Source organism: Acanthisitta chloris, unplaced genomic scaffold (assembly GCF_000695815.1).
Source record: "Acanthisitta chloris isolate BGI_N310 unplaced genomic scaffold, ASM69581v1 scaffold14293, whole genome shotgun sequence".
In the NCBI taxonomy this organism is placed as follows: domain Eukaryota; kingdom Metazoa; phylum Chordata; class Aves; order Passeriformes; family Acanthisittidae; genus Acanthisitta; species Acanthisitta chloris.
Window position 1 is genome coordinate 28,018 of NW_008664394.1, and position 11,452 is coordinate 39,469.

Here is an 11,452-nt window from a genome sequence, read left to right on the forward strand (position 1 = left end):
TATCTCCAGTCTATTCATGGTCAATTTATACCGTTAGTTCTAGCCCCTTTATCTTAAATTACTTTTCTTACTTTGTAGCATTTGTAAACCTGATGTATTTAACAACCACAAACTGCTCGATCTTCTTTTTGCAAAGATAAGCACTCAAAATATCCTCTATGCTCCGAAGGGAAGTGTTTCCATATCCATTCTGGTTTGAAATCCTCTGTCTTGGATTTGAATTACTAGAGTTAGTGCCAATGTATTCCCTGTGTTAGGTGGGTGGCTGAGAATTACCAAGTGCTGTAGTTATCAGGTGTTTCTAGTAGTCCATATAATATGTTGGAGGGCCTGGATGTGGCTGTTGTAGCAGAGAGGACTTGTCAAACAGGCTAAATTTAGTTACTTTATAGGAGAAAGTTTGCAAAAGTAATGGAATTGAGGTAGGAGTAACATCTTGATGTGAAGTAAAGAGCTTGTCTGGTGACTGTTAATACAAACTTCCTTGCAATGTTAAGATAAAATGGTTTGGATTCTAGAGAATGATCTGAGAGAGAGTGAGCAGAAGAATTGTTTAATTAATGGGTAGCGCTAAACCTACTAGTGTTGTGGCATTGGGGTGGGAATTTCTGTAGTGAAAACATCAGTAGAAGAAGATTTGTGTATTGAGAAATTGCATATTTTAGCTGTCAAGCTTGACTGTTCTTTGAGGAGGAGTGAGGGAGATTACAGCTAATGCTCAGCTAATAGAAATCTTCATCCAAAACCCAAATAACGCCCCCAACCCTTATACCAAACTCTTTTTTTTTTAAAGCAGAGAATGATACAGTATTTGTGTAAGTTTGGGGTATGAATAGCTGGTTTGTTTGTCCCTGAGCCTGCTCAGCAGTTAAGAATAGTTCTTTATCTTCCCATTAAGACTGTATTATTTTACAGAAAAGTGGGTGGTATCCAATTTTACCCTGATACTGGCTAACTCCCAGCAAATCCTGAGTGAAAATGGAAGAAATATCAACAAATGTTTTCTTGAGTGATTAATTCTATAGTTCTTTAAGTCACTGTCCTGCCCCAGAATCTCTGATAGGCCGTGACAGTGGATCCAGTACACACTGGGGTTACTTCTTGATACTACAACCTCACGAACACAAAGCCTTTGTTTTCCAGGAACGTTTTTTCTTTAAAACAATTGAACTGCCTTGCAAAGTTCTCCCTGCTAAATCCTTCTGGCTGTTACCCTCAGCCTTGGTGTGAGCCCTCTTTGACACTGAGGGAACCGACAGAAGTCTCCAGTCGGTGGTCCCAGGGGCTGTGTGGGGAAGTGGTGTGGTGTGATCAGAGCAAGAACCAAACCTGTCCCATCTTTTTGTTGTTTGATGTGTTCATTTGCTGGGTTTTGTCTCCCACAGCTACATCCCCTCGGGTTTCCTCGGAGCTCGAGCAGGCACGGCCGCAGACGAGTGGGGAGGAGGAGCTCCAACTGCAGCTGGCGCTGGCCATGAGTCGGGAGGTGGCGGAGCAGGTCGGTGCCCGTGTAGGTTTTCCACAGTGTCCATGCTTTGATAGTTGAGTCTCCAATCCTGTTTGTTTTTTTTCTTTTCCAATGGCAGCTTGGCTTTGCTCCAGGTGGACTAGGGGGAGTGAGAAAGGCCATTGTGGAAGATGTTGCTCTTGTGGTATTTTTGTATTTTTTTTACTTTTTGCATCTCTTTTTAAAGTAACTTCAGCCACTGAGCTGTTGAGACTAGTGGAAGATGACAGTCACTTTGCAAGAAGACTTTGTGTGGGAGGATGTTAATCATCATATTACTGAAGATGTTTTCTGTTAGGAAGAGCTGAAACTGTGACTGGTCCTGAAAGCCTTCATTAATGTCAGTGAATTCTGATTCCAGGGAAATTTTGAACGGTCTGTTGGGTAAGAGTGTCTGAAACAGGAGGGTGATCTGACACAAAGTACCAGAGTGTACAAAGAATCTGGTTTAAAGAAACTTGGCTCCTAATCTGTCACCTGGGTTATGTGACTGTGCCAATTCTTAGGAGGTTTGTTCTGAATTTGTAGCAGATGCTACAAATTTTCTGTATGTTAATATATAATGAAGTTGTTGAATCTCAGCTATGAGTCAAAATTCAGCCATGCTGTAACACTTTAGAGGATTCCTGTGACAATTCAGTTTACAGCTGTATGTTAAGCATTAGTATCTCTGTGCTTGGAAAGGGCAACTGTCACCCAGTAAACTTCATCATTATTGAGCAATTAAGTGAAAGAAAATATAAATCAGAATCTAATCTGTTGAAGTAGCTTTAAAAATGACAAGGAAAACAGCAGCTGGGGGATTAGTCAACTTCTGAAAGACATGATGCAAGCAAAATATTTGAAGTAGTCGAATGTGCCACAAACATTGTAGTTTACAGATGTTTAAAACCTTCAAATTACACATGGAGTTGGCTGGACTGATTCCCTTGGTATTCCTTACAACACTTGCATCAGTGTGAAGGGAAGCTGACAAAATCCAGGGAAATTAAAGTTTAGTTCCTTCCATCCTTCAGTGGTGATTTGAATGCTCAAAATCATTAGGATAGTTTTAAAGATGGGGTGTTTAAGTTCTGTGGTGTTTCTAGCCTTGGGACAGAGTTTTGGAAAGAATGTTTCAGTTATAACTATATAAAACATGAGGGTAAATTTCAAACAGCAAACTGGATCTGATCCCACTGTTAGGCCTATGTTAGAGGGTCAGGGTGTTCCTGACCTCTGCCTGAGGCAGGAATCCCCAGAAAATTCCTTTTCCCTGCTTCTGTTATGTACAAATCCCAGCAAATAATCCCACTATGTGTGCTTGAGGTGCACATCAGTGCCAGGGTGGCAGGGAGGGCTGCCCAGGCCTTCTCTGGCAGTGCCCTGCCCAGGGGGCTGGAGACCAGGAGGGAGCAAGCAGCACAGTCTAGGCTAATGGTCTATATCACCAGTGTTGATTTCCTTTGCAGGAGGAACGCCTCAGACGTGGAGATGATCTGAGATTACAGATGGCTCTGGAGGAGAGTCGCAGAGACACAATTAAAATTCCCAAAAAGAAGGAGGTAGTGCCTTCGCCTAAGAAATTCCTGGTTATGCTGCCAAAAGCTGAAATACAGTAACACAAAATAGCTTAATACTGAGCTCTTTAATGCTTTTGGGATTGCTTTGTTGTCTAGCTTAAAGCTTCTTCCATGTGGGTTAAATTTCAAACTAGTCAATGCAGGTGTGTAAAAGGAAAAATAAGAATAATAATTGCTTCTTCACTCTCATGGGTTTGTACTTCAAACTGGTGATGCTCTTGATTAAAGCTCAGATTATTCCTGCCCTCAGCATACCACTTTGTTGGATCTAATGGATGCCCTGCCCTCGTCGGCTCCAGCCCCACCGAAAACAGAGCCTTGGGGACCTCCTGCTGTTGCAAACCAAACTGATCCCTGGGGAGGATCCACAGTTGCAGCTCCTGCCTCTGACCCGTGGCAATCATTTGGTAAGGAGAAATCTGAGAGGAGGAATGGTACTGAAAAGGTTTTGCTTTGTGATGTTGAATTTATCAGGGTTCTTCAGTGTACAATGTCCTGCTTGTGTGTTAGTCCATTTTGAGTGATTCCCATACTCTAGAACTAAGATTCCCAGACTCATTTCCAAACAGAAACAAATGGTTTCTGCACTCTTTTTAAGCAGTTGTGGTGGTGTGTGTGCATTTTGAATCCTAAGAAAGAGAAGAGTGACGTGTCTGTTGTCTCTGTACAGCAAAACCAACTTATATCACGCTGGGGGGATGCTCATGCTTCACTCCTGGTTGTGTCCAGTGCCATGGATTTAGAATTCTGCCAACATTTAATGTAATACTTAGGCAGGATGCTGTGCTTAGGAAGGCCATAAATCTGAATTTCCATGTCTTTAGTTGCTCCTAGTGAAATGTGATCTGTGTATGGTCAGAACCAAGTGGATTAAATTGTTTCAATGGGAATTTTTATACTAAGCAAAAAACTATCAAGGTTGCCATTTTAAATATTCACTGTGTTTCTTAGGCTTTTGATAGTAAATTCATGGAATGTTTCTGAGTTAGAAGATTCAGTGATTTACATCTTAAAGAGCAGCTATGTCCACTCTGTGTGTGTGTGTGTTTGTGTTGCTGCCTGTGCAGTGTGCTGGTTTCTGGGACAGCCAAAAGCCTGTCCAAGGAGTTACTCCTTTGATAAGAAAGTGGATGGGTCCTCACAGTAAGTTACACTTGGAATTGGATCTGGATCTATATCTTGTTGAATTTTGGCCCCTGGTTAAGGGGAAGGATGTTCTGTGCAAACAGCACCTTTTCCATGAAGACTGACAGCTTCTTCTGTCAGTTCTGCCTTAGGCAGGTGCTTCTACAACCTCTGCTCTAAAGTGCTTCAAAATAATTTCTTAGCATTCAGCACTTCACCATGCAGATTCCTAAGGAGAGTTTTGAAGTTTAATAATAAAATGGCTTGTTTGGGGATTTTTTCCCTCCTCATTGTGGCATTGAAGGCTTCTACAACGCTGCTGGGCCAGCTGCAGGTCATTGTTCTGTGTCACCTGTTTCTTCTTTTTGGTGATAGGAACTCGGAAAAAGTCCAGGTTTTGGGCCCTAAGCCTGCTCAGTGTATTTTTTCCATGGTTAAAACTAAACAAAACTCACCTTCTTCAATTCTTCTGCTTGATCTGTGGTCCTCTGACAGGATTTCCCTTGTATCAGTTGCAGCTGTAGCATTCCTTCTCAGTGCCTCCAGTCCAACACACAGCACAACCCCTGGGTGCTGCTTGCTCATTTCTTGGCTCCTAAGGAAAGTCTTGAAGATGTAAGATTTATGAATTTGCTGATAAAAGAGTGACTCATTAAACTGTGTTTCTCCAGTCCTGCTGTGATGTTTCGGTGGAGCTAATGGAAGCTCCGGGAAAGGATCTTCCCAAATGCTCTAATTTCGTGCTCTTTTTATGAAAGAACAGACATTTTGGGAAGCTTCTGTTGCTGAGAAATGCTGTCATTAGCATTTCTGGTGTGGCACTGCTTGTAACTCAGCACTGAGGGCTGATAAAGGAAGTGTAAGTACTGGTCTGGGAATAGTTGGGCTTCCTTGGAGAGTTTTGGCATTTCCTGAGCTGAAGCTGTAGCAGATCATGTGCCTGTTGATGAAACAAAACTCAACTGCAAACGAATTTGTGTCCCTGTGTGCAGCATTGAATTAGTTTGCAAGAATATTGTGATGCTTAGGAGGTTTGTTTTGTAGTTTTAAAAACTCAACCAATTCTCAGTGGTAGCTTGAAACCCACGTGGTGGTGAAGGACAGTAGTTATGTGCATATGGGTGATTCTGTCCTGGCCTCGAGTTATCACCATTCCTGGTGAGAAGGTACATTAGGAAGAGGAAATGTTTGCGTGTACTGTCTGATTTGAAGGTAATTGATCTCTGTAGAGTTGTACAGGATGTGCATGTCATGCACTGAGTTCCCATTCCTGATGGGCCAGGAGGGGCAGTGGGGGTGGATGATGGGAGCAACGCAGGAGTGATACCTTTCAGCATGGAGCCAGCCCACTGCAAGTCTGAAATGGGATTTGCTTCAGTGGTTATGGGGTTTGATAACCTAAAATATCGGGAGAAAGAAGAACAGGTGAAAAGGAATAAATTAGGAGTTGGAGAGGAAGAAGAAAAACCTGGCAGGGAATTGTATATAGTGAGGCAAATTTCCTTCTCTTTCTTTCTCCCTTTATGGCCTTAATTTGCCCCTTTACAGTAGGAAGCCCAAACCTTGTGCACAGCCTGAATCAGTTTGGTAATTGAATTTGTAGGGATGAAGAGTTGTCAGCATCTTCCAGTAAAAATGAGAATCCTGAACAGAGAGGTTTAAAGAAACCCAGGAAGGGCTATCAGTGGCAGCTTAGATGTGTGTCAGGAGTGCTTAACAAATGGGAATAAAGAAGCACAGCTGGCTCAGGGAAGCTGATTATGTTCTTATAAAATAAGTGTGATTAAAAGAGTTGGAAAAATTCCCTTTGAGTCTTTGTCCGAATGTTAATGTTGTGTATCTCATACCTTTTACCTCTGAGCTTTTTATAAACTTACTTTCCCATGAGCTCCTAAGTAGACCCTGGGATTTAGGTCACCTCCAGGCAGATACTGTCTCTTTTGGTGGCAGTGTCTGTAACAAAAGCAAGTTTATTGTCTTGCTGGAACTGCAGATTTTCCTTCAGTTTCAAACAGGGAATTTGTTTATTCCTCTGCTTTGCGCAGAACTTCCTGGTGTTTGTGATTCAGTACATGTGACATGGATGCTGAGGGTTATCAGTGTTCCTGGTGTGGAACTGCTTCACCTATTTGTGTCCTGGAATGGCTCATAAGAGAGGTTAATCTCCAAGAAGACCTTTCCAAAGGGGAACTGGACTGACTGGTGTTCCTGCTGTGACTCTTTTTGCAGGTGCCAAACCAGCTGCTTCTGTTGACCCTTGGGCAGCACCAGCAGGATCCACAGCTCAGCCTCTGTCCAAAAATGTTGACCCTTGGGCTCCTGCTCAGCCATCTTCTACTGCAGCAAAATCTTCTGTGGATCCTTGGGGACCAGCACCTGCAAACAAACCTCTTTCTACTTCTGGTGAGACTCAATCTCATCCCATAGCCATGTGGTTGGAATAAGGAGGATAAAGCCTAATGGTTTTCTTACGTTGTGTGGTTAAAAGAAGCTAAGTGCTGAACAGTTCGCAGAACTTGTCTGTAAAATTGAAGGGAGTTGTAATAGCTAGCAGGAAAAAATACTTCTGAAGTAATTATCGTGACTTAGAGCTCTGGATTTGTGGTGCTGCTTCATGCTCTGTCCCGTCTACCTTCTTCTCCTCTTGGTATGTGTGGCTGCATGCTGAGCACTTGGGGCTGCTGCTGCTCTTGGGTTTTATCTTTAATTAGACAAGGACTTAATTTCTGGCAATGAATGATACTATAATTTAACCTTTCATCATGATAAATAGCTCTGCAGATGGATGTCTCTGCAGATGCAGATTGACAGGTTGAGCAGCTCCACACTCTGAGGAGACTTTTAGAGGTGCAAATGAAGGTTTGTTCCTTGAGACTGAGGGTGTGAAAGTCATCGAGCCTTGCTTACAGGGTACAGGAGGTGCTGATGTAATTGTCTGTTCATGCTCTGTAACTAATGCAGCCTTGATGAGTCTTAATACCTGGTATTTTCATATTGGCACTGTGGCTAAATGCAGCCTAAATGCATTTTCTGCTAGTCGTTCCTCTCTGTACATGACAAACAAAGGGATCTGAGGACTGCAGAAAGTTGTCTAATCAGCTTTTCACTAGGCAAAAGGCAATAACTGACTCATTGTGAGAATGAATCTTTAACTATGGTGGCTCTTTGTTCATGATAAGTATTGGTGGTGTATGCAGTCTTCACTCATTCTCTTGGGTTTTTGTCTTTTTGTGCTCTTTTTGGACCTATTTTTGCTCAAAATGTGTTGAAGGTTGAAACTAAATTAGAAAAACTTTTCAACTAATTAAAAAAAAATCCCAAACCAACAAACTTTAAAGCTTTTCAGGAGTGTGATTGCTGGTCATTTGGGTGTGGGGTTTCTGCCTCCCTTTTGAGGTAAGAGTGTGTCCACATGTTGAAATGGTGATGTTTTATTGATTGTAAACTCTGGGCAAGTGCTGGTGCTTCAGCTAACAGAGCTTTGCCATCTCCACAACCTTTGCTATTGCATTCCTCTTCCTTTTCACTTTGGAAGTAGAACTCAAATCACCACTCAAGTTGTAGCAGTGCTACTTTTCTCTTTGGGACTGTGTTCAGAATGTTTTACCTGAGGGCTGATTAACACCCATAATTTAGGCTGTAAATCTGGTGCTGTTCTCTTCTTCCGCAGCAATATATCCTTGTCTCTAGTGCACACACTCAATCAACCCAACCCCAGCATGCTCAGGTGTGCCCTACACTGATTCAAAAGCAAACTGCTCTGAATTAGGTATTAATTGTGTGAGAAAGGACAGTTCTCTGCCATTTTCCTTCTCCAGCTCCTGGGTGAGAGTAGGAGCACTCCAGCTGCTGCCCTGAACCCGACAGTGGCTTCTGGCTAACACCAGTGGGTTAGGAATTGCTTTCAGGAGGATCAGGTGTGTGATTCAACCCAAGATGTGTTAATGACAGGGCTGTCTTGTTGTTTTGAACAGGAAGTACATCTTTTGACCTCTTCAGTAATTTGAATGGTACAGTTAAAGATGATTTTTCTGAATTTGACACACTTCGAACTTCCAAAAAGCCAGGTAGGAACCAACTCTCAGCATGTGGCCAACTTGGGTGATAGTCACATCAGCAAATGTCTCTAGTCTTCAGTTTTATTGAAAAAAAGAAACCAGCTTTCACAAAAGGAAGGATTAAAGCTGGTGATAATGCAGCTTGTTGTTCACAGTTTGGCCTGTGCATGAACTTGCGGGGAACGGGCCTTTTGCACTGTAAGCCCTGGGATTGCGCTGTTACCTTTTGCTGCATTGTCCCAGAAATTTGAAGTTTAAATGTCCAGTATCCAACTTGTAGGACTTGTGCTCAGGGAGCCAAACAGAACCATGCTGACTGAATCTCTCAAAAGCGTAAATTCCATTAGGAAGATGAGAAAATAGACTTCTGTGAATTTTCTAATTTGGTCATTAGTTACAAAATCAAAACTGCCAGACCTCACCTGCCAGTGCTGTGACACTGTGTGCTCTCAGGATGGTTCTGCCTGAAAGGACCCAGACAAAACCTGGGAGAATCCAGCTAGGAAGGGCACAGCAGTGGTGTAGGGTGAGGGCAGAAGCCAAAGCTTTGAGTATCTTGGAGCCTCTGAGTCCCACCTGGAGCAGCATAGCTGTGGGAATGTTCATCAGGGCAAAGCAGGGAATGCCTTCAGTAGAACACTGCAATTCTGTAGCTTCTTCATGCTCTCCTAAAGAACATTTGTCTGCTTGCATGCTGTAAGGGTGTGACATGTATGTCCTAAAACCTGACTAATACAAATGTGAGAATGAAAACATTTTTGCTGTCTGTCAGACACTTGAGGGTTTTCATCGCTCGACTGTGTGGATTAATGAGAAGTTTTGTTTTTCTCTTTGTGTTGTTTCAGCTGACTCAGGTTCCACTGTGCCATCGCAGCATAGCGGGACCACAAGTCCTGATCTCTTTGATTCTCAGCACTCAAATATGTCATCAGGCAAACAAAGTGCAGCTCGGAAAACCCCAGAGTCCTTCTTGGGCCCCAATGCTGCTCTGGTGAACTTGGATTCTCTGGTGTCTAAGCCACCACAACCTGTTACTTCACTGAATCCATTCTTGGCACCAGGTCTGTTTCTGCATGACCCTTCACATTTATATTTTAGCTTTCCCATCCTGTAGGAAACTCGGCATAACACAGTCCTGTTGGATTTAAAGTAAACTGGTTTGGGCTTGGTTTTTGTGGTTAGTTCAGCCAGCAGATCATGAGTGAGAGCAGGAGAGTGAGGCGTTGTGGTGTCACCTAACATGGTGACCCTCAAAGCACAGAGTTTCTGCTCTTGGTCTGCAGCTGAGTTTGGCTGCAGCAGTTTTCCTTCCCCTTTTGCCCTTTGTCTCTCAAAATGATCTGTGTTAGGTTTGGGGTTATTAAAAATGGCTGAGCTAAAGACTTCCCAGGGCAGTGGTCACAGCCCCAAGCCTGCCAGAGCTCAAGGAGTGTTTGGACAATGCTCTCATGGTGGGATTGTTTGGGATATCCTATGCAGGGCCAGGAGTGGGACTTGATGATCCTTGTGGGTTCCTTCCAACTCCAAATACTCTGTGATTCTGTGAAAGTTAATTATTGTCAAAACAGGAAAAGTGTGAACATGTGCCACCAGAGAATCCCTTGGGAAGGTGACAGGTAGTAGGTTCTTGTTAAAGCAGGTAGGAATTGCCCTTTGGCTTGTGCTGCAGCAGGCACAGAGGTTCCAGAGAGCAGACTGCAGTATGACTGGGTGGGTTGCAGGTTGGGCTGTCTTCAGGCTGGCACAAGAAAACAGTTTTGATCTGAAAAACTCACATTCTCATTGTATGTTGATAAAAAATGGGCTGTTGGAGCTCTCCTGTAAGCTGAGCCCCAAGCACATGGAAATGGTGACGCTACACCCATGGAAGATGTATTTGTTAAAAGCTGAAATATGCACTGATATTTTCATCTCAAAAACACCTTGAAATGCTCTTTCAGTTTTTATTTGCTTCACTCTTCCAATGTAGAAAAAATTGCTAATTTATTAAACTCCTTGAATAGGAAAAAGCCAGGAATTCTGACAGCCTTGGCAGAGTGCAGCAGGAGGAAGTCTGTGTATCTGCCCTTACCAATTACTACAAAACGTTTGTGAGGGGTCACTGGGCCATCCAAATAACTCTGTGCATGTATGGTGAAAGGAATTCGCAGGGATGGCAGCAGTCCAGGGAACCTCAAACGCTGGGAAAGTTAGTCTCTGCTTTTTCTAGTGCTGCTGTAATTCGGAAACAAGTTGTTTACTTTGTGAATTCTTGTCCAAACTCAGTGCCAGAAACAGGAAAATGGAGGTGGCTGGTGAGATCTTGAAGCAAATGTGCAAATCACAGAATGGTTTGAGTTGCAAGGGACCTTAAAGCTAATCTCATTCCAAACTCCTGCTATGGGCAAGGATACCTCCTACTAGTTCAGGTTGCTCCAAGTCTCATCCAAGCTGGCCTTGAATACTTTCAGGGATGGAGCAGCCACAGCTTCTCCAGGCAACCCATGGCAGTGCCTCAGCACCCTCACAGGGAAGAATTTCTTCCCTTTATCCCATCTGACCCTGCCCTCTGGCAGTGACCCTGCCCCAGTGTGAATGTGCAGTAAGTGAGCACAGAGAGCTTGCAGGTCTCTTCCCCAATGTAGACTTTAGGTAGCATTTAAAAATAAACTGAGTGATCTGTGTGCTGTGGTCAGGTGTGTTCAGGTAGCTGAATTTGGAGCCTCTCTCCAGTCAGTCCTACCAGAGGTGGAAACTGTTGGTCAGAGGTGTTTTGTGGCACTGACAGACTCAAGAGAACCTGGTACACCAGTGAATTTGCTGAGTGGCATCAATGCAGGTTCTTCACAGGGTATTTGGGGGTTGGGAGAGTGTGGAGATGTACAGAGGGTGCCAGGAAAGATGATTTCCAAAACCTGATGGCAGTGTGATCTCTTTCTATCCAACCCAGGCGCCGCTACAGCACCGACTCCAATCAACCCCTTCCAAGTGAATCAGCCTCAGCCACTCACCCTAAACCAGATGAGAGCGAGTCCCGTGATGGGAACCAGCCCTTCCTTCAGTGCTGTGCCAGCGATGAGCATGGAGCCAATACCTCTGTCTTCCATGGCCCCTGTGCCCGTGGGAATGGCACCAATACCAGCTATGGGCACTGTGGCCTCCATAACCAGGATGGGCCAAGGGCTGAGCATTGCAGGATCAATGCCCCAACCTCTCCACAG

The 11,452-nt window shown here is 43.8% G+C and overlaps 1 protein-coding gene across 1 annotated transcript in view; it reads left to right on the top strand.

Moving 5' to 3' along the window:
• Positions 1–11,452, top strand: part of EPN2 (epsin 2) — a 24,189-nt gene that overhangs the window by 12,589 nt on the left and 148 nt on the right. The window contains exons 3-9 of the mRNA XM_009071337.1: positions 1,386–1,498; positions 2,959–3,051; positions 3,320–3,476; positions 6,424–6,597; positions 8,169–8,261; positions 9,098–9,313; positions 11,182–11,452. Coding sequence (XP_009069585.1) covers positions 1,386–1,498; positions 2,959–3,051; positions 3,320–3,476; positions 6,424–6,597; positions 8,169–8,261; positions 9,098–9,313; positions 11,182–11,452 — 1,117 coding nt within the window. The remainder of the gene's footprint in view (positions 1–1,385; positions 1,499–2,958; positions 3,052–3,319; positions 3,477–6,423; positions 6,598–8,168; positions 8,262–9,097; positions 9,314–11,181) is intronic.